The sequence below is a fragment of the Ursus arctos genome, unplaced genomic scaffold, assembly GCF_023065955.2.
Source record: "Ursus arctos isolate Adak ecotype North America unplaced genomic scaffold, UrsArc2.0 scaffold_10, whole genome shotgun sequence".
Taxonomy (NCBI): Eukaryota; Metazoa; Chordata; class Mammalia; order Carnivora; family Ursidae; genus Ursus; species Ursus arctos.
Window position 1 is genome coordinate 78356695 of NW_026622764.1, and position 24209 is coordinate 78380903.

Genomic DNA, 24209 nt, shown 5'->3' on the forward strand with positions numbered 1-24209 from the left:
TGTGCAGAAGCTTTTTATCTTGATGAAGTCCCACAAGTTCATTTTTTCTTTTGTTTCTCTTGCCTTTGGAGATGTGTCATGAAAAAAGTTGCTGTGGCCGATGTCAAGGAGGTTGCAGCCTATGCTCTCCTCTAGGATTTTGATGGATTCTTGTCTCATGTCGAGGTCTTTCATCCTTTGGGAGTTTATCTTTGTGTATGGTGTGAGAGAGTGGTCAAGTTGTGTTCTTTTGCATGTAGCTGTCCAATTTTCCCAGCACCATTTATTAAAGAAACTGTCTTTTTTCCGCTAGATGTTTTTTCCTGCTTTATCAAACATTAGTTGCCCAAAGAGCCTAGGGTCCATTTCTGGGTTCTCTATTCTGTTCCATTGGTCTATGTGTCTTTTTTTGTGTGTGTGTGTGCTAGTACCATGCTGTCTTTGTGATCACAGCTTTGTAGTATAGCTTGAAATCTGGCAACATGATGCCCCCAGCTTTGTTTTTCCTTTTTAACAATTTCTTGGTGATTTGGGGCCTTTTCTGGTTCCACACAAATTTAAGGGCTGCTTGTTCCAGCTCTTTGAAAAATGTCATTGGTATTTTGATCACGATGGCATTGAAAGTGTAGATTGCTCTGGGTAGCATGGACATTTTAATTATGTTAATTCTTCTGATCCATGAGCAAGGAATATTTTTCCATCTTTTTGTGTCTTCTTCAATGTCTTTCAAGAGTGATTTGTAGTTTCTAGAATATAGATCCTTTACGTCTCTGGGTAAGTTAATTCCAAGATAATGTATGATTTTTGGTGCTATTGTAAATGGAATGGATTCTTTCTTCAGTCTCATTGTTCATGTATAGAAATGCAACTGATTTCTGAGCATTGATTTTGTATCCCGCCACAATACTGAATTGCTCTATAACTTTTAGTAGTTTGGGGGTGGAGTCTTTTGGGTTTTCCACGTAGAGTATCATGTCATCTGTGAAGAGAGTTTGACTTCTTCTTTGCCAATTTCGATACCTTTTATCCCTTTTTGTTGTCTGAGTGCTGTTGCAAGGACTTCTAGTACTATGTTGAATAATAATGGCGAGAGTGGGCATCCTTGTCGTGTTCCTGATCTTGAGGGAAGGGCTTCCAGCTTTTCCCCATTGAGATTGATATTTGTTGTAGGCTTTTCATAGATGGTTTTTATGAAATTGAGGAATGTACCCTCTATACCTACACTCTGAAGGGTTTTAATCAGGAAACGATGCTGTATTTTGTCAAATGCTTTTTCTGCATCAATTGAGTGGCTCATATGGTTCCTGAGTCTTTTCTTGTTGATATGATCCATCACACTGATTGATTTGTGAATGTTGAACCACCCTTGCATCCCAGGGATGAATCCCACTTGGTCATGATGGATAATCCTTTTAATGTACTCTTGGATCCTATTAGCTAGGATCTTGTTGAGAATTTTGGCATCCATATTCATCAGGAATATCGTCTTTACCATATTCTGCCAACAGGAGGCAGCCCCTCCCGAAGACGCTGTAACAAACCCTCCAGAAGGGCATGGTGCCTGAGCTGGTGAGCCAGGGGTCTCTCCAGGGAGCAGGGCCTTTTGCCAGCTCTGAAGTGTGGAATGACACTCATGCTCCAGTGGGAAGAATGAGTCTGTGGTCCAACTCCTGAGTTACCATGCCAGATGTCCTATCTCTCCCAGTATGATAGCCCCCAGGCTACTCAGTCTCCCTATGTCTCACCACCTTACCTGCACCCCAGATATGTGGCCATGGCAGAGCTCAGTCTATGGGGCACACTTAGGAAAGAGGCTGCTTGGCAGTGAGTGTCAGCACTTTTGTAACTGGATGTAGGGCTCCAAGACAGATGTATTGTCATCATGGGTCCTCAGCGGGGCCACGGAAACGCAGAGGGGCAAAATAATTTAGCCAAGACCACAGTTAATGACAAGAGGGAAAGCCAGGTTTCCTCTGAAGTCTTCAGCTTCTGACACTGCTGAGAAAGGAAAGGGAAGCAAAAGGTGAGTGCCTGTGTAGTCAGAGGGCCCGTGGCTGAGGGATGAGGGAGGGTTCTGATCTGTCACCTGCCAGATCTGTTCCAGGTGGCATTTACGACATGCGGCTGGGCCTCTTATGGCTCAATGTCTAAAATTTTTGTTTGTCTCTGATCCTACGAACATTCTGCCTGTGATCAGGAGAGAGGCTGGAGAGGGGCTGGAGGGGTGTGGCACAGGACCCAGGTCCCCGGGGCATAGAGCATCTAGTGCATTCCTTCTGCAGTGAGGACAAGGGGGTCTGTGGAGCAGAGGACCCAAGCCTCTGGAGAATGTGGTAAGGTAAGGGCTAACATGCATTGAACATTTACCCCAGGCTACACATTGCACTATGTGACCTCTAGATTTTTGCAACATTTCCATGAGGTCTGTATGTGCAACATTCACATTTCACAGATAAGGAAACAAAAGTATAGAGCTTCCCAAAGTCTCAGCGCCAGGATCTCAAGAGCTGAAAGCCTGCTCACCTAAACCAGATGGGAGACACTTCTCAAGAGATCAGTGGCCAGTACATCATGGCAACAGGCTGATCCATTTAGGTGTGCCCATACACATGCGGCCAGGACAGCTGGCAGACGTGCATGAATGTAAGAAGCCCTGTGTGAGCAGAATTTTGCTTTGTTGTTTTATTTTTGTTAAACAGTCATTCCTAAGGCTTGCTCAAGCACAACATTTCTGCAGAAGAGGAGAACCATCAGAACCCCTGCAGGGGACATCCACACCCTGGGCAGGCACAGAACCAACCACCTGTGAGAAAGCCTGACCTTCCTGCCAGGAAGCATGGGGGATCAGTTGACACCCCACCCCCTAGACACAAGAGCCTGGCCAGCCTCCAACCAGCTCATCAGTGAGCCCCCTTGCATGCCCCAGTTAGGCAGCAACATCTCCCTGAGCCTCAGAGACCTGAGAGTACCTGCTTCCAGGCTGTGCTGGCTGTTCCTCCCATCAAGCCTGCTGGCTGTAGCCCCCTGCTGCTGGTAACCACCCTGCAGAGCCAGAGACTTTGGCAAGAGCCCCACTACCTGCTGAAGGCTAACATCCTGCTCTCAGATTTGGCCCACCTTGTCCTCCATGTGCTCATCTTCTCCAGCAACCTGGGCAGCTGGGCCCTGGGCCGCATTGCTTGTGGTGTTCTCACAGATGCCATCTTCACTTCCTATACCAGCACCATCCTGTCCTTCATGGCCACCATGTTGCACACCTACCTAGCAGTTGCTTATCCTCTGCACCATTTCTCCTTCATGTCCTATGAGGCTGCCCAGAAAGTGGTGGCCCTCATCTGGGTGGTGGCCTGCTTCTTCCCCACATCTCATTTGGCTTAGCAAGTGGCAGGATGCCAGGTTAGAGCAAGGGGCCTCATGCATCCGGCAGCTGAGCCTGGGCACTGAGCCAGGCCATGGTCCCTGGTCATTGTCACCCACACCTTCATTTTATGCATTCTCTTTCTTTTTTTTTTTAAGATTTTATTTATTTATTTGACAGAGAGACAGCCAGTGAGAGAGGGAACACAAGCAGGGGGAGTGGAGGGAAGAAGCAGGCTCCCAACGGAGAAGCCTGATGCGGGGCTCAATCCCAGAATGCTGGGATCACGCCCTGAGACGCTCAACGACTGCGTTACCCAGGCGCCCCTATGCATTCTCTTTCTATGCACAGCTCTCATCACCTACTGCTTCTGGAGGGTCTATGCAGAGACCAGGACTACAGGCATCTCAGTACAGGGCTGTTCCTGGGCCAGGGGTACCCTGCTTATCCACACATTGCTAATCTGCTGTATGTTAGCTCGGTTGTGGTGTTTTCCCTGGACATCATGCTAACCACGCACTACCTCACTGATGCCAGAACTCATGTGTGGCTCATGGCAGCCAACAGCAAGGTGCTCATGACGCTTCCTCATGCCACCTGCAGCTGCTGGGGATGGTCCAGGGCCTCTTCTCATCCAGGAGGCCCAGTGACAGCGTCTCTATTTCTTAGAGCTACAGACTTCACAGTCTAGCAGACTGAGGTTAGAAATTATATGTTGGCTGCATCAACATCCAATTATCTCCAACTTCAGAGAACTACAAAATATACTTGTGCAACAGGATCTTTAAGGTGACCTCAACTGATGGTTTTCAACATTTCAAAAGTTTTTAAGTAGAGAAAGCTCACTTCTCAGTGAAGTGAATATTTTCTGCTTGAAAATGGAAGAAAAGAAAAGTGATTCAGCAGAGCTCTGATCTAAGTGGGGGTGAGGCCCTGATTTGTGCCTTTCCGATGGCTTCCACCATATCCTCCACCACCACTGGCAAACCACAGTTGCTGACAAACACACAGAAGCCAAAACACTACTAAAAGCTTGAATCTGGAAAGTAAGCAAGCAGATCTGCTGAATCTAGGACCATGAGCCTCGATTTCGGCAGCTCCTCAGTATGTGGGAGAAAGGAGAACAACCTAGGACCCATCTGTAGTGGGAGGTGTTATGAAGACATCTATAAAGCTGGAACCCCCTTGGAGCACCTGGGTCCATTGGGTGTCTTGCCTTTGGCTCAGGCCATGGTCCCAGGGTCCTGGGATGGAGTCCCCACACCAGGCTCCCTGATCAGCAGGGAATCTGCTTCTTCCTCTCCTCCCTGCTTATGCTCTCTGTCACTATCTATGTCTCTCTCTCTCTAATAAATGAATAAAAATTTCAAATAAATAAATGAAATAAAATAAAGCTGGAACCCCAAAAGATTACCATCTTAGAACAAGGACAAATGACAACTAACAGAATAGCAAGGGGACTTTCCTGTCTTGATATTGGTGCTGTGCAGAAGAGGAAGGAAATTCCTCAACAACTCTTAGGTAGAAGCCACCCTTCAAACAGGATTAGAAATAGTTTTTAAACTATTTTTGTGGCTAATAGACCTCATTCTGTGGTTGGTGTGGCTCTTCTGGAGGATTAGAGCTTCAGCTCAAGCTTCCAAGAATTTCCATGGTAAAAAAACCTCAAAGAAAGTGAGTTGCAAATAGTCAAAATTCACAAAACCACACAAAAGAATAAGGCACTACGAATGAGAGTGAGAAGAAACAAGAGGGCAGTAGTATACTCCATCCAGCTCCTTAAACTGTCAGACACTTGACTAATACAAAAATGTTCAGTATGTTTTAAGACATGAAAAATGACATGGAAATATGAATGAGGAGCAACACATTTTTAAAATAACCAAGCAGATTAGGAAAAGAATTAAATAAAACTTCTAGAAATAAAAAATTTATACTAATTAGACTAGCAAAAATTCATATTTCGTATGAATTAAAAAGTATATTAGGGGGGTGCCTGGGTGTCTCAGTTGGTTAAGCGTCTGCCTTCGGCTAAGGTCATGATCCCAGGGTCCTGGGATTGAGCCCCACGTCGGGCTCCCTGCTTAATGGAAGCCTGTTTCTCCCTCTCCTCCCCGCTCGTGCTCTCTCTCTCTCTCTCGCTATCTCTGTCACTATCTGTCTCTCTCTGTCTCAAATAAATAAAATCTTTTTTAAAAAGTATATTAGACACAACTGAAGAGGGATTTTGTAAACTAGAAGATAGGTTTAAATAAATTATCTAAAATTCAGCCTAGAAAGACAAAGAGGCAAAAATTTTAAAAGAGAGATTAAGAGATACTGAGTTTAGAATAGAAAAGACTGACATCTAATTTGAGAATACAATAGAGACAATGTGGGAAGGGAAATACTTAAAGAGATAACAGCTGACAATTTTTCAGATTTATTGAAAGATATCAAACCTCGGATTCAAGAACTCTAACCGGTTACAAATAAGATGAATGACAAATAGTCCACCTCCAGTGAATGTGAAATCGCAGGAAACTGAATACAAAGACAAGATATTTAAAACAGCCAAAGAGACAGAAGAATAACAATATAACTGAGAGCTGACTTCTCAGGGAAAAAAAAAGCACAAGTCAGACGTGATGAGGGAACAGAAGGCAAGCTGAGGACAAAGCAGAAACTGACACCCTGCAACCCCCCCCCCATGTATGTGGCATTCCTCAGGCACTCCTGGCTGCCCTAAAGCTAAGGAAAGGAAAAACAAATGGTTAACTGACAGAGATCACAATCCTGCAAGACCTGAGTCTCCCTCGGTTTACACATGTCCTAGTGATTTACAAGGAAGAAGCTTTCTTATCAATAGCCTAACTTCCAGATTCAGTTTCCTGGAGCCCTAATGTTACCACCCCCTCCATAAAATTGAGGGAGGCTGAGGCAGAAGGAAATGCAAATAAAATGGAATTTCTTTTAAACCTGCAGCCCATTGATAAGGACACGTGATAGGAAAGTAACTTTCTCCTGGGAAGCTCCCAACTATCTTACTATTAACACATTCTACAGGGGTCAACAACCTTAACCTAACAATAGCAAAGCCTCCAGTGTCCTGCGAGTCTTCTTTAACATATGAAAGTATTCTCAACCTCTCTTTTTTCCTTATCTCCCCCAATGCCTCGGTATAGAATCAGCCACCCCTCACAACCCGGGGCAGCAGTTCTTTCTGCCCACAGGTCCTGTCCCGGTGCTTTAATAAACCACCAATTTTGCACCAAAGGCGTCTCAAGAGTTCTTTCTTGGTTGTCGGCTCTGGACTCCACTCCACTGAACCTCACCTATATCCCACAACCTCATCAAGATGTACCTGAAATAATATTGTTAATGTGATGAGAGAAAATAACTGTTGACCTGGAATTCTACCTAGGGGAAAACAACCTTTTCAGAAAGCAAAATAAAAACCATTATAGAACACAAAGCCCAAAAGACAATATTCCTAACAATACACATTAAAGAAATTTTAAAGACTATATTTCTGGCAGGAGGATAATTATTCCAGATGGAAGATTCAAAGTGCATGAAAAAAAAATGGTGAGAAATATTGAAAACTATGTAAGGGGCAGAGTTAATATGGCAGAATAGTAGGGGACCCTGAACTTGCTTCAAATACAGCTAGATTAACATTCAACTATTTTGAACAAGTAGGAAGAGGATCTGAGGATTAAGGAAACAATCTGCATAGTTGGAGGGAGAAAAAGTGGCTCATGTGAGTGATGAGGGAACAGAAGGCTGGCTGCAGACACAGCATAAGCCTAAACCTTGCAACCTCTCCCCACCCCCGCTCCTGGGTGGGATATGTAATGTTCCTCGGGGAAGTTCCCAACTATCTTCATGTTAATGTCTTGGGGGGGGGCGGTAAACAACCTTAACATGACAATGGCAAGGCCTCTGGTATCCTGCGAGACTTCTTTAACATATGAAAGTACTCTCTTGAAACCTCCCTTTTTCCTTACCTCCTCCAACCCCATAGTATATAATCAGCCACCCCTCACAACCCAGGGCAGCAGCTCTTTCTGCCCACAGGTCCTGTCCCCATGCTTTAATAAACCACCATTTTGCACCGAAGACGTCTCAAGAATTCTTTCTTGGTCCTTGGCTCCAGACTCCACCCCACTGAACCTCACCGATATTCCACAACCTCATCATGAGGTTCCAATCCACGGGCTGGGGGGGGAGGAAAGCTGTGGGGCCACGAAGGGGATGGACTTTTCATGGAGAAATGTCAGGCAGAGGGAGTGGGAGAGAGCCCAGCAGTTAGGGACAGCACAATTAGCCACATTAAGGAGATCCCCTGGGTTTCATAGCGAGAAAGAGCTCCCCTCCCCGGAGGGCATTTAGAAGAGTGTATTTAGCCTCACCAAGGACAAAAGGCCCCTGGGAGCCCTTGAGCGGTGTGTAACAGCAGGGTCAGCGGTGCCTTTGCTGAGGACAGGAAATCTGAATAACTTCTCACTGTGAGCCACAGTAGGCTTAAACCTCTGTGTGCATTGTTGGCTAATTGAATATAACATTAAAAAATTTTTTTAAAAAGAGAAAATTAAAAAAAAAAAACTCTGTGTGCAGAATGAGCAGCTGCATTTCTGTGGCAGAACTGAGCAGAAAACAGAGACAGGAGCATATTGCAGATAACCTGGCTGCAGCTTTTTGCTGTCTGCTGCAGTAGATTCAAGCCTCTGCAATGGCTTTTTGGGGGCAGAATGGACTAGGGGACTGAGTCGAGCGCAGACTGCCAATAACCTGGTTCCAGCCTTTTACGGAGCATTACAATAAATTCCAACCTCTGAGTGTGCACCGCGTGATTGATCTTCAGGTATGGGATGGTGCTGGGCATGCCCCGAGCCTCTCTTCTGGGGGATGGAAGTGGGTCCACACCTTGCCAGGCCTGTTAAAACTTGGGAGTTTTGAATCCCAGCCACTAGCCAGAGATAAAATACAGGAGATCTGTGGCTCTGAGCTTACCAATGGGCTGGGCACACACAAATTAAGGGCAGGGAACTGATGAAAGCCCAGGACATTAGAGATTGTTTGCCTTTCTTAGAAGCCCTTTGGAACAGCCAGTGGCTGGGAGGTCCACTCCCCAGGGACAAGAGCGAGGGGTGATACTGATGAGGTTTTGGGCACAGGGTACTAGAGGCCTTGCCATTGTCAAGTTAAGGTTGTTTACCCCCCCAGTAAGGCACTAACATGAAGATAGTTGGGAACTTCCTGGATTCCTGGAAGTAACTGTCTATGGTCTGCAAGTTATAAGACATTTAGTTGTATTTACATTCCCTTCAGGAAGCTAGGTTATTGATAGAAATGCTTTGTTCTTATAAACTAAGACATTTGCAAACTGGGGGAGACTCAAGTCTTGCAGGATTGTGGTGTCTATAAGTTAACTATTTCTTTGTCCTTTAGGGCAGCCAGGAGTGCCTGAGGAATGTTGCGTACATCCCATGGCGAGGGGGGGTGCTGGTTGCAGGGTGTCAGTTTCTGCTTTGTCCTCAGCTTGCCTCTGTTCCCTCATCAACAGGGATTTAAGCAATATGGATATAAGTAAAGTATCTGAACTAGAATTAAAAAAAACAATTATAAAGATACTATCTGGGCTCGAAAAAAAGCATAGAAGACACTAGAGAATCCCTTACTGTAGAAATAAAAAGACTAACATCTAACCAGTCCAAACATAAAGATGCTATTACTGAGATGCAGTAACAAATAGAGCCTTTAGCAGAGAAGAAAAATGAGGCAGGAGAGAGGGCAGTGATATAGAAGACAAAATGATGGAAAATAAGGAAGCTGGAAAAAAGAGAGAAAGACAACTACTGGATTGTGAAGGGAGACTTCAAGAGCTCAGCAATTCCATAAATTGAAATAATACCTGGATGATAGGGGTCCTAGAAGATAAAGAGCAGGAGAGAGGGACAGAAGGTTTATTTGAACAAATTATAGTGAGAACTTTCCTAATCTGGGGAAGGAAAACAGGCATTCAAGTCCAGGAGGCACAGAAACCTCCCCCTAAAAATCAATAGAAATAGGTCAACACCCTGACATATAATACTGAAACTGGCAAATTTCAAAGATAAAGAGAAAATCCTGAAAGCATCTGGGGTCAACAGGTCCTTAAGCTACAAGAGTAGAAATGTAAGGCTGGCAGTAGACCTGTCCATGGAGACCTGGCAGTCCAGAAAGGACAGGTTTCATATATTCAATGTGCTAAATGTGAAAAATATACAAGCAAGAATACTTTATCCAGCAAGGCTGTCATTCAGAACAGAAGGAGATATAAAGACATTCTAGGACAAACAAAAACTAAAGGAAATTGTGAATACTAAAAGAGCCCTGCAAGAAAGGATCCCCTTTAGGGGATCCATTGGATGAAGAGAAAGCCCCAAAGTAAAAAAGACCAGAAAGGAGCAGAGAAATCTACAGAAACCGGGATTTTACAGATAATACAATGGCACTAAGTTCATATCTTTCAATACTTATTCTGAATGGGAATGGAATAAATCCTCCAATCAAAAGACATGGGGTATCAGATTGAATAAAAAAACAAGACCCATCAATATGCTGTCTACATACTCATTTTATACCCAAAGACACCTCCAGATTGAAAGAGAGGGGGTGGATAATCCTTTATCATGCCAATGGACATCAAAAGAAAGCCATCCTTATATCAGTAGCCATCCTTGTATCAAACTAGATTTTAAACCAAAGACTGTAATAAGAGATGAAGAAGGACACTATATCATAATAAAAGTGTCTATCCAACAAGAAGATCCAACAATTATAAATACTCATGCCCCTAACTTGGGAACAGCCAATTATATAAACTGATTAATAACAACATTAAAGAAACACATTGATAAAAATATGATACTAGGGGACATTACCACTCCACTCACAGCAATGGATAGATCATGTAAGCAGAAGTCCAACAAGGAAACAAGGGCTTTGGATGACACACTGGACCAGATGGACTTCACAGATAAAATCAGACAATTTAATCCTAAATTAACAGAATAGACATTCTTCTCGAGTGCACATGGAACATTCTCCAGAATAGATCACATACTGGGTGACAAATCTGGTCTCAACCAGTACAAAAGACTGAGATTATACCATGCATATTTTCAGACCACAATGCTTTAAAACTTGAACTGAACCACAAGAGAAAATTTTGAGGGAACACAAATACATGGAGGTTAAAGACCACCCTACAAAATTATGAATGGGTCAACAGAAAATTAAAGAAGAGTTTTAAAAATATGTGGAAACATATGAAAATGAAAACATGACAGTTCAGAACCTTTGGGATGCAGCAAAGGTGGCCCTAAGAGGGAAGTCTATAGCAATACATGCCTTTCTCAAGAACAAGAAAAGTTCTCAAATACACAACCTAACCTTACACCTAAAGGAGCTCTGGAAAAAGAACAGCAAATAAAGTCTAAATCTATCAAGAGAAGAGAAATAGATTAGAGCAGAAATCAATGATATAGAAATTTTAAAAAACAGTAGAACACTAGATCAACGTAGCTAGGAGCTGGTTCTAGAAAAATTAGTGAGATTGACAAACCCCTGGCCAGACCTATCAAACAGAAAAGAGAAAGTACCAAAATAAATAAAATCATAAATGAAAGAGGAGAGATCACAGTCGACAACAAGGAAATACAAAGAATTGTGAGAGAATATTATAAGCAATTAAATGTCGAGAAATAAGGCAATCGGGAAGAAATGGTTGCATTCAGAGAAAGGCATAAACTACCAAAGCTAAAGCAGGAAGAAATAGAAAACCAGAACAGACTCATAACCAGCAAACAAATTGAACCAGTAATCAAAAATCTTCCAACAAACAAGAATGCATGGCCAGCTGGCCTCTAGCCAGAATTCTACCAAACATTTAAAGAAGAATTAATACTTATTCTTCTGAAGCTTTTGCAAAAAATAGAAATAGAAGGAAAACTTCCAAACTCATTCTATGAAGCCAGCATTACCTTGATCCCAAAACCAGATAAAGACCCCATCCAAAAGGAGAATTATAGACCAATACCCCTGATGAACATGGATGTAAAACTTCTTTTTTTTTAACAATATTTTTTATTGTATTATGTTAGTCACCATACAGTATATCCCTAGTTTTTGATGTAAAGTTCCATGATTCATTACTTGCATATAACACCAGTGCACCATGCAATACGTGCCCTCCTTAGTACCCATCACCAGCCTATCCCATTCCCCCACTCCCCTCCCCTCTGAAGCCCTCAGTTTGTTTCCCAGAGTCTATAGTCTCTCGTGGTTCATTCCCCCTTCTGTTTATCGCCCCCCCTTTCTTCTTCCCTTTCATCTCCTACTGATCTTCCTACTTCTTATGTTTCATAAATGAGTGAAACCATATGATAATTGTCTTTCTCTGCTTGACTTATTTCACTTAGCATTATCTCCTCCAGTCCCGTCCATGTTGCAGCAAATGTTGAGAAATCATTCTTTTTGATGGCTGAGGAATATTCCATTGTATATATGGACCACAACTTCTTTTTTTTTTTTTTTTTTTTTTTTTTTTAAAGATTTTATTTATTTATTCGACAGAGATAGAGACAGCCAGTGAGAGAGGGAACACAAGCAGGGGGAGTGGGAGAGGAAGAAGCAGGCTCATAGCAGAGGAGCCTGATGTGGGGCTCGATCCCAGAACGCCGGGATCACGCCCTGAGCTGAAGGCAGACGCTTAACCGCTGTGCCACCCAGGCGCCCCTGGACCACAACTTCTTAATCCAGTCATCTGTTGAAGGGCATCTCGGCTCCTTCCACGATTTAGCTATTGTGGACAATGCTGCTATGAACGTAGGGGTGCATATGGCCCTTCTCTTCACTATGTCTGTATCTTTGGGGTAAATACCCAGTAGTGCAATTGCTGGATCATAGGGTAGAACTTCTCATCAAAATACTAGCTAATAGGATCCAACAGTCCATTAAGAGGATTATTCACCATGACCAAGTAGGATTTATTCCTAGACTACAAGAGTGATTCAACATCTGCAAAACAATCAATGTGATACACCACATTAATAAAAGAAAGGAAAATAGCTATATTACCCTCTCAATAGATGCAGAAAAAGCATCTGACAAAACACATATCCTTTCTTGGTAAAACTCTCTGTCCTGTAGGGATAGAAGGAATATACCTCAATATAAAAAACATATGCAAAGACCCACAGCAAATATCATCCTCAATGGGGAAAAACTGAGATATTTTCTCTTAAGGTCAGGAACGCGGCAGGGATGTCCACTATCACCACTGTTGTTCAAAATAGTACTGGAAGTCTTAGCCTCAACAATCAGTCAAGAAAAAGAAATACAATGCATCCAGATTGGCAAAGAAGAAGTCAAACTTTCACTTTTCACAGATGAAATGACAGTCTATGTTGAAAACCCAAAAGACTCAACCCCAAAATTGCTAGAACTCATTCAGGAATTCAGCAAAGTGTCAGGATATAAAATCAATGCACACAAGTCAGTTGCATTTCTATACACTAACAATGAGGCAGAAGAATGAGAAATCAAGGAATCTATCCCATTTACAATTGCACCAAAAACCAGAAGACACCTAGGAATAACCCTAACCCAAGAGGCAAGGATCTGTACTCTGAAAACTATAGAACACTTATGAAAGAAGTTGAGGAAGATACAAAGAAATGGAAAAACATTCCATGTTCATGGATTGCAAGAACAAATAGTGTTAAAATGTCTACGTTACCAAAAACAAGGTACACATTCAATGCAATCCCTATGAAAATGCCATCAGCATTTTTCACAGAGTTGGAAAAAACAATCCTAAAGTTTGTATGGAACCAGAAAAGACCCTGAATAGCCGGAGGAATGTTGAAAAAGAAAACCAAAGCTGGAGGCATCACAATTCCAGACTTCAAGCTGTATTACAAGCTATAATCATCAAGACAGTATGGTCCTGGCACAAAAACAGACATATAGATCAATGGAACAGAATAGAGATCCCAGAAATGGACCCTCAACCCTATGATCTTTGACAAAGCAGGAAAGAATACCCAATGGAAAAAAGTCTCTTAAACAAATGGTGTTGTGAAAATTGGACAGCCACAGCAGGAGAATAGAACTGGTCCACTTTCTTACACCCTATACAAAAATAAACTGCAAATGGATGAAAGACCTAAATGTGAAGCAGGAATCCATCAAAATCCTAGAGGAGAACACAGGCAGCTACCTCCTTGACCTTGGCCACAGCAACTTCTTGCTAGACACATCTCCAAAGGCAAGGGAAACAAAAGCAAAAATAAACTTTTGGGACTCCTTCAAGATAAAAAGCTTTTGCACAGCAGAGGAAACTGTTGACAAAACTAAAAAATAGTCAACAGAATGGGAGAAGATATTTGCAAATGTCTTATCAGATAAGGGGCTAGTATCCAAAATCTATAACTTACCAAACTCAACACCCAAAGAACAACAAATCCACTCAAGAAATGGGCAGAAGGCATGAATAGACATGTCTCCAAAGAAGACATACAAATGGCTAACAGCCACATGAAAAAATGCTAAACATTACTCAGCATCGGAGAAATACAAATCAAAACCACAATGAGATACCACCTCATGCCAGTAAGAATGGCTAAAATTAACAAGACAGGAAACGACAGATATTGGTGAGGATGGAGAAAAAGCGGAACCCTCCTATGCTGTTGGTGGGAGTGAAAATGGGTACAGCCACTCTGGAAAACAATATTGAAGTTCCTCAAAAAGTTAAAAATACGACCTAGCAATTGTACCACTAGGTATTTACCCAATGGATACAAACATAGTGATTCGAAGAGGCACATGCACTCCAATGTTTATAGCAGCAATGTCCACAATAGCCAGACTATGGAAAGAGCCCAGATGTCCATGGACAGATGAATGGATAAGGAAGATGTGGTGTGTATGTATGTGTGTATATATATATGTATATATTATATATGTATATATATATTATATATATATAACATATATATATAATATATATTACTCAGCCACCAAAAAGAAGGAACTCTTGCCATTTGCAATGACTTGGATGGAACTGGAGGGTATTATGCTAAGTGAAATAAGTCAGTCAGAGAAAGACAAATACCATAAGATTTCACTTATTGTAGAATTTAAAAAATAAAACAGATGAATATAGGGGAAAGGAAGGAAAAATAATATAAGACAAAATTCGAGAGGGAGACAAACCATAAGAGACTCTTAATTGTAGGGAACAAACTGAGGGTTGCTGGAGGGGAGGTGGGTGCAGGGATGGGGTAACTGGGTGATAGGCATTAAGGAGGGCATTTGATGTAATGAGCAGTGGATGTTATATGCAACTGATGAATCACTAAACTCTATCTTTGAAACTAATAATACATTATATGTTAATTAAATTGATTTTAAATAAAAACAAAAACAAAAAAAGGCTCCCAACAAACAAAAGCCCAAGACCAGGTGGTTTCACTGGTGAGTTCTACCAAACACCTAAAGAAGAATAAAGGCCAAATCTTTTCAAACTCTTCCATAAAATTAGAAAGAGAGAACACTTTCAAATAAGCATAATACAAAACAAATAAATATTATACACCACATTAATAGAATGAAAATTAAAAATCATAAGGTCACCTCAATAGATGCAGAAAAAGCATCTGACAAAATTCAACATCCTTTCATGATCAGAATGATGAATAAATGGTTATAGAGGAGTATCCCACAATATAACAAAAGCCATGTATGACAAGCACACAGCTAACAGCATACTCAACAGTGAAAGGTTACTCTTACTCTTACTCTCTCCACTCCTAATTCAACATAGAACTGGAAATTTGAGGCAGAGCAATTAGGAGAGAAAAAGAAATAAAAGGAAACCAAACTGTAAAGGAAGAAGTAAAAGTGTCTTTGTTTCCAGATGATTTGATGTACATAGAAAATGCTGACTCCACCAAAACACTGTTGGAACTAATAAACAAATTTAGTAAAGTTGAAAATACAAAATCAACACAAAAATCAGTTGCACTTCTCTACACTAACAACAATCCGAAAAAAATTAAATAAAACAATTATATTTGTAATATTATCAAAAATAATACAATTAACAATAAATTTAACCAAGGAAGTGAAAGATCTGTACATTGAAAACTACAAGACACTGATGAAAAAAATTGAGGATGGAAATAAATGGTAAAATATCCCATGTTTGTGGAGGAAGAACTAATACTGTTCAAATGTCCATACTACTCAAAGTCATTTATAGATTTAATGCAATCTCTATCAAAACTGAAATGGTATTTTTCAGCAGAAACAGAAATAATAATCCTAAAACTCCAAAGGACCACAAAAGACTCCAAAAAGCCAAAATCCTGAGAAAGAAGAACACAGCCAAAAGCATCACACCTCCTGATTTCAAATTTTATTCCAAGCCTATAATAATCAAAATAGCATGGTACTGGTATAAAAACAGACACATAGATGAATGTCACAGAACTAAGAGGCCAGAAATAATCCCATCCATATTCAGTCAGCTAGTATTTGACAAGGGGGCTAAGAATACTCAGTGGAGGAATGAATAGTCTCTTCAATAAATGTTGTTAAGAGAACTGTATATTCACATACAGAAAATAAGATACTGGCTCTCTATCTCAGATGACTCATAAAAATTAACTCAAAATGGATTAAAGACCTGGGGTCACCTGAGTGGCTTAATCAGTTGAGTGTTGAACTCCTGATCTCAGCTCAGGTCTTAATCTCCAGGTTGTGAGTTCAAGCCCCAGGTTGGGCTCCATACTGGGTGTGGAGCCTAGTTTTTTTTTTTTTGAAGACCTGAAATTATAAAACTCATAGAAAACAGAGGGTAAAAATCTCCTTGACATTGGTCTTGGCAATGATTTGTAAAATATGACACTAAAAGCACAAGCAGCAATAGCAACAATAACAAAGTGCAACTACATCAAACTAAAAATCTTCTGCAATGCCCAGCAAAATTAATAATCAACAAAATGTAAGACCACCTATGGAATGAGAAAAAATATTCAGTAACCCTCTATGTGATAAGGGGCTAATAATATCCAAAGTATATAAAGAATTCATACAACCCAATAACAAAAGAAAAAAGAAAAAACCAATTGATTAAAAAATGGGCAGAGAAATTGAACAGATATTTTTCCAAAGAAGACATCCAAATGGCCAAAAATGTGAAAACATGTTCATCATTAATTATCAGGAAAATGCATATCAAAACCACAAGACGGGGCGCCTGGGTGGCTCAGTCATTAAGCATCTGCCTTTGGCTCAGGGCATGATCCCAGGATCCTGGGATCAAGCCCCACATCGGGCTCCTGCTCTGCTGGGGGCCTGCTTCTTCCTCTTCCACTCCCCCTGCTTGTGTTCCCTCTCTTGCTGGCTCTCTCTCTCTCTGTCAAATAAAAAAAATCTTTAAAAAAAACCCCACAAGATATAACCTCATACTTGTTAGAATTGCTATTATCAAAAGTACAATACACAGCAAGAGGAGAGAGGAGAGGCTGTGGAGAAAATTCAACCGTTGTATATTGTTGTGGGAACGTAAATTATTGCATCCACTATGTAAAACAGTATGGAAGTTCCTCAAAAAATTAAAAATAGAATTTCATATGATCCAGCAATTCTACCTCTGGGGTATATCCAAAGGAAATGAAACCACTATTTCAAAAAGATATCTGCACCCCCATGTTCATTTCAGCATTATTCATAATAGTCAAGACATGGAAACAAACTTAGTGTCCATCAATAGATGAATGGATAAGCAGTATGCACATCTGTGTGTGTGTATATATATATATATACACACACATACACAAACACTATGGAATATTATTCAGCCATAAAAAGGAGGAACTTCTGCCTTTTGCGACAATGTGGATGGATCTTGGGGGCTAAGTGAAGTAAGTCAGACAAAGACAAATACTGTATCATTTCACCTGTATGTATAATCTTAAAAAGCTGAATTCATAGAAGTAGAGAGTGGAAGGGTGATTGGCAGGAGATGGGAGGGTGAGGTAAATGGGGAGATATTGGTCAAAGGATACAAACTTCCAGCTATAAGATGACTAATTTTGGGGATCTAATGCACAGTATAGTGACAATAACTGCAAATGGTGTTATACACTTGAAAGTGGCTCAGAAAGTATTCCAGTTCATTCTTCTGCATGTGGCTCTCCCATTTTCCCAACATCATTTGTTGAAAAGACTTTTTTCCACTGGATATTCTTTCCTGCTTTGTTGAAGATTCGTTGACCATAGAGTTGAGAGTCCATATCTAGGCTCTCTATTCTGTTCCATTGATCTACGTGTCTGTTTTTGTGCCAGTACCATACCATCTTGATGATGTAATCATTTAAGCTTTGTAATATAGCTTAAAGTCTGGCATTATGATGTCACCAGCTTTCTTACACCAAAGACAAAAATAAACTCAAAATGGATGAAAGGAATCCACCAAAATCCTAGAGGTGAACACAGGCAGCAACCTCTTTGATCTCAACACAGCAACTTCTTACTAGACAAGTCTCCAGAGGCAAGGGAAACGAAAGCAAAAATGAACTATTGGAACTTCATCAAGATAAAATATCTTCTGCACAGAGAAGGAAACAATCAACAAAACTAAAAGGCAACCTATGGAATGATGGAAGATATTTACAAATTACTTATCAGATAAAGGGTCAATATGCAAAATCTATAAAGAACTTATCAAACTCAACACTTAAAAAACAACAAATCCAGTCAAGAAATGGGCAGAAGATATTAACAGACATTTCTCCAAAGAAGACATACAAATGGCCAGACGACACATGAAAAAGTGCTCAACATCACTTGGCATCAGGGAAATCCAAATCAAGACCACAATGAGATACCACCTCACACCAGTAAGAATGGCTAAAATTAACAAGTCAGGAAATGACAGATATTGGCAAGCATGGAGAAAAAGGGGAACTGTCCTATGCTGTTGGTGGGAGTGCAAGCTGGTGCAGCCACTCTGGAAAACAGTATGGAGGTTCCTGAAAAAGTTAAAAATAGAGCTACCCTTTGAGCTAGCAATTGCACTACTAGGTATTTATCCTAAGGATACAAACATAGTGATTTAAAGGGGCACATGCACCCCAATGTTTAGAGCAGCAACGTCCACAATAGCCAAAGTAAGGAAAGGGCCCTGATGTCCATCGACTGGTGAATGGATAAAGAAATGGTATATATATATGCAATGGAATATTACTCAGCCATCAAAAAGAAGGAACTCTTGCCATTTGCAATAACGTGGATGGAACTAAAGGATATTATGCTAAGTGAAATAAGTCAGTCAGAGAAAGATAAATATCATATGATTTCACTCATATGTGAAATTTAAGAAACAAAACAGATGAACATAGGGGAAGGGAAGGAAAAATAAAATAAGATAAAGACAGAGAGGGAGATAAATTATAAAATATTCTTAACTATAGGGAACAAACTGAGGGTTGCTGGAGGGGAGGTAGGTGGGGGGATGGGGTAATTAGGTGATGGGCATTAAGGAGAGCACTTGGGTGTTATATGCAACTGATGAACCACTAAATTTTACCCTTGAAACCAATACTACACTACTTGCTAACTTGAATTTAAATAAAATTTTGAAAGAAAAAAAAGAAAGTTGCTAAGAGAGTAAACCTTAAATGTTACTACTACACCCTAATATTGTGGGGGATATTTTGCCATACATACATGTATCAAATAATCACGTTGTACACCCTAAACTTCCATATGGATATGTCAATAACATCTCAATACAGTTAGGAAAAAAAGACAATACAATTTAAAAATCTGTAAAGGACTTGAATAGACATTTCTCCAAAGAATATATACAAATGGCTGATAATTACATGAAAAATTCCTTAATATCACTAATCACCAGGGAAATGCAAATCAAAACCATGATGAGATATCACTTCATGCTCATTAGGATGACTATTGTTAAAAACAACAAAAACACAGAAAATAACAAATAATTGGTAAGGATGTAGAGAAATTGGAGCCCTTTGGCAGTGCTGTGGGAATATAAAGTGGTGTAGAAAGAAGTACGATGTAGAAAAAAGTACAACAGTTCCTCAAAAAGTTAGACATAAAATTACCATTATGATCTAACAATTCCACTCCCTGGTACATCGAAAAGCTGAACCTTGAACAGATACTCATACACCAATGTTCATAGCAGCATTATTCACAACAGGAAAATGTGGAGACAACTCAAATGTCTATCAAGGGAAGAATGGATTAAAAAATGTGGTATATACATACAGTGTAATATTAGTCAGCCTTAAAAAGGATGAAATTTTGATACATACTACAGAATGGATGAACCTTGAAAACCTGATGAACCTTGGAAACCTTATAAACCAGACACAAAAGGACAAATATTGTATGAGTCCATCTTTACAAATTACCTAGAACAGTCAATTTCACAGAGAAAGAAAGTAGAATAGTGGTAACCAGCAGCGAGGGGGAGAGATGAATGAGGAGTTTTTACTTAATTGGCAGAGTTTCTGTTTGGGTCATAAAAATATCTTAGAAATAGAGATGATGATGCATACCTATGTGAATGGACTTAATGATACTGAATTGTACACTTAAAAGATATTGGAATAGGAAATTCAATGTTATAAATATTTTACCAGAACTTTAAAAAAGAAAAAGAAACAGGGGCGCCTGGGTGGCTCAGTCATTAAGCGTCTGTCTTCACGCTCAGGGCGTGATCCCAGTGTTATGGGATCGAGCCCCGCATCAGGCTCCTCCACTGGAAGCCTGCTTCTTCCTCTCCAACTCCCCCTGCTTGTGTTCTCTCTCTCTGGCTGTCTCTCTCTCTCTCTGTCAAATAAATAAATAAAAACTTTAAAAAAAAAAGAAAAGAAAAAACAAACTGTGTCAGTTTTTTTAAAGATGGAAGTTTTAAAATATAGGTAATTTTGTGCTCACTTGGGCAGGACATATACTAAAATTGGAATGATACAGAGAAGATTAGCATTGCCCCTATGCAAGGATGACATGCAAATTCATGAAGTGTTCCATATTTTTAAAACTAATTTTTTTAAAATAAAACAAAATACAGTTACTTTTGAAAGAACAAGAAACCACCCAGTCATTGCAGTAGGCCACATCTTTCTGCAGGGGAACTAGCCTGAATACTAGGGTGCCTCTTGCCACACCCATCCTTGGAGCCATCATTCCTCCTCCCTACCCAGGCACCTATTCCAAATTATGCCTTTTGAAGTCTTTCTTCTCCAAGTTGACAGTCCTGGCCTTCTCATTCTTCCTTGGGGGCATAGGATCCCACTGCCTCACCTCCTAGTCTTCTCTGAGGATCTTCTCTGAGATCTCCGAGGATCTGAGGATCCACTGAGTTTAGGCTGTAAACCTGGATTTTTGCACCCCGACTGATGCAGTTGACAGGCTACTGCCATATTTGTGCTCACAGTCAGGTGACATCCTTTGAATTTGTCGGAAAGCAAAGGTATGGCCAGAAGGTCCGAGACCCACTGGTCAATCAAGTAACCAGGGAGCAAGGGCAGAGAATCCTAAGGGCCCACGCCAGGAAAGAAAAGGGTTAGAGCCACAGCCTAAAAATGTTGTGAGTCCTGATGAGAAAACTTAGTGTATTATAAAAATAACATAAAGCAAGTTTACAATAGAACACTATTAAAAATCATTCAGTAATATCTGAACTGGAAAATCTTGGTATGAAAGATCTTTTCAGGGGTCCTTGGAGAAGACCTGGTCCCATGTCTTTGGGGAAGAAAAAAATTTATATATTATAAATTATGCATATAGTTTGTTTTGTTTCTTAAAAATTAAGGATATTTTAAAACTCTCTGAAAGGCAGAAAATAGATGGCTTAGAATAGCTCTCAATGGCCAAAGGGTGACAAGTTGGAATGGAAAAGAGGAATTATCACTCATTGGAAGAAGTTAAGCCCGTAATTATCTTCAAAAGGGGAAGAGTTTAAGAAAAATATAAAGTCCTTGCAATGCAGAAGAGGGAAAACGATAATAGAAGAAACTAATGTTTATAACTTTAACTAGTAAGGACTATGGAGTCTGTGGGAGTCCTATTCTTGATTCAGGGTATATTTGGCAATGAAACACAGACCGCCTTTGTTTCTACCTAATAGGGGAAGAATTGACTAAAGGAACTCTGATGGCCAGAAACTGACAGGAAAGGTCAGGACTACACCACCAACACCGGGAGAGGGGACATCTGGGGTCATGCATGCTGCACCAGTCAGCAGGTAGAAAGGCTGTTTAACTGCAAGAAACACAATAAGGTGGGCTCATCCGAAGGCAGTGGAAGATCCTCTGCGGGGGAGGGGACAGCAATAGAATCCTCTTGACTCTGGGGTGAGGCAATCTCAGGGTGACTGTAAAGAAGGTTGATGGGTTATGACAAAGACAGCCCAAACCGAGGTGGGACACCCTATGTCCAGGGTCTTTTTGGACGTGGGGACAGGGAGGGAGCCAATCAGGCTCAAGAAAGTCATGGCCTTTGCCATTTGCCCTAGCCCTGACCTCTTCCTGGCCTCAGTCCAAGCCTGGACTGGGCGACCCCTGTGCCCTTCCTTATTACCTCACAGCCTGCATTCACCCCTGTTGTGTGGGATCAGCCCCCCCAACCCCCACTTCTGAGGAATCAGCAGCTTCATTAGCACCAGCTGTGTGCTTCCGCCCCTTTCCACCCCACCCCTTTCTTCATGCTCTTGGCACTGCTCCCTGAGCCATCCAGGGGTTATTTAATCCATACTTCATTCCTTTCCCCCAGCATGCCGTCCCTCTGTCCTTGGCCTAGCGGGGAGACAGATCCCACAACGTTTCTGCTTTTCCCAAGACTGCAGAACAGCAGAGCAACAGCAGACCTCACAGCCCTAAAGGAAGCGCCTTGTTTTTTCCCACAAATAATATAATCCGGTCCCAAGAAGGCACTCTGTAAAGAAGGTTCTGTAAGATTCTGCCCTGCATCCTGAGATTGGTCTGACCCGTTTTCCAAGGCCGCTCTGAATCCTGCGTTAGGAGTCGCGACTAGGCCCCGTGTGACGGAGCCCTTCCGGGACGGTTGGGGTTAAATCTGCCTGGACGCTACGAGCTGCGGAGATCAGCGCACCCAAACCTATGCGTTCTAAGGCTTTCAGACCACTGCGCAGACACGCGGTGCAGAGCCAGAGGAGACCACTGCGCGGCTGTACGTCCCCGGCAGCACCCGCAGCTGGGCCTGAGGGATGCAAAACCACAGCCTCGCGGGGAGACAGGGACAGAGACCGGGAGAAATACTAACAAAGCGAGACCAACGGAAGTCCAGGTGGCACCGAGGCTGCAGATCTCCGGGAGCAGCCCCTACCCCGGTCCAACTCATTTCACCTCGCCCCCTGCTGCGCCGGGCTGCCACAGAGGCCGAAGGACTCCCGGCCCCGCCCCCACCCCGGTGCCCTCCCGCGGCTTAACCCTTGCCTGCCCGCCTCCTGCCACAGAGGCCCGCCTCTCCAAGCCGCGGCGGGCGGGCGCGGGCCCTCCTCCTCCCCCACCCCGCGGGGGCGCGCGGCGCCAGGAGCTGACCGTGGTGCTGAGCTAGGCGCGCGGCTTGGGCTCGGGCGCGGCTCCCGGCCCCGCCAAGGCCGCGTACTGCGACACTCCCGGCCACCTGCGGTAAGTCGGCAAAGGCCGAGGATTCAGGCTTGGGGAGAAAGGGAATGATTTGGGAATTTTTGTGCGTTCTTTCGCGCGATGGGCGGGCTGAGTGGAGGAAAGAGGGTCTGCACCCTTTCCTCCTCACAGTGTCCTGCGCAGATAATGCGGAGTCTGGGGTCTGGGGGCGACGACCCTTTTAAGTCTGGGCTAAGGAAGGAGAGAGAACGCTTTTGCGCGTATGCGGAGGCGGGGGGAAAAAACAGATAAGACTGGAGACCCATTTTCTTTCATCCGGGCGGCCCAGGAACACCTAGAGACACCCGTAGAGGAGGTGGGCCAGAACCTTTGCTCCCCAAAGGGCCCTTTGTCTCTCCAACGTGGGGATTGGGTAAATTGGTGATGTTCTCACTGCAGATTCTATTTCTGCTTCATTCCCCACCCCACACCCACCCCATAACACGGAGCTTTCTCTCTCCACAATAGCCTTCACTCCAAACATCCTGAAGGTTTTGTCTTAGACAAGACACCCTCTACAGAGATAAACTATTGCCCCATACATAGCTTCCCACCCTGACCCCAGTGTCCAGGAAGTCCCTTGGCAGAGATCCTCTCTGAGGCCTCTGCTTTCTTATCACCGTTCCCCTCTTTGTATTTCAAGGCTTGTGGTTTTACTAGATGTTGGGGGCGGGGCAGGGAAAAGCATGGCAAATGCCAAAACTATTAGTCAAAAATTTTTTATCTCCAAACCACTTCTATTATATATGTGTACCTGCAAGGTTTTTGTTTGCTCTGTGATAGACTCAATTTCATGTTAAAAAAGGCAAGAAGCTCACAGAAAGGAAGGGAAAAGAAAATCCTAGGCAGTCGAGCTAAAGTTATTCATCTTGTAGAAAACCAGCCAGTAGAATTACTTCATTTTCTCAATTTGCAATAAATCCATATGCAAGTGCATACTCTGTAAGGCACTGAGAAGAAAGGTTGGCATGCATAGAAAATCTCTGTCACTACTGACTCTCCACTACGCCTTTCTCTGGCTCCTAATCTGCCTTCTGGCCTCCACTCTTGAGCCTGCTTTCCATTCTCACTTACAACTAATCTATTAAAACTGAAAACTGGCCCCTGTTACTCACCCTTGATGGCTGGCTCTCCATGGTGCATAG

The 24209-nt window shown here is 42.1% G+C and overlaps 1 protein-coding gene and 1 non-coding gene across 2 annotated transcripts; both read left to right on the top strand.

The window, feature by feature from the left end:
- The first annotated feature begins 2815 nt into the window (after positions 1-2815).
- Positions 2816-22993, top strand: GPR148 (G protein-coupled receptor 148). Its single transcript, XM_026492847.3, is given in 7 exon segments — positions 2816-2993; positions 2996-3341; positions 3343-3434; positions 3437-3464; positions 3663-3799; positions 3802-3952; positions 22549-22993. Coding segments are annotated over 7 exon segments (1377 nt in total).
- Positions 20346-20452, top strand: LOC113251572 (U6 spliceosomal RNA). Its single transcript, XR_003314545.1, has one exon. It is a non-coding gene; the product is annotated as a U6 spliceosomal RNA (small nuclear RNA).
- Positions 22994-24209: the final 1216 nt, after the last annotated feature.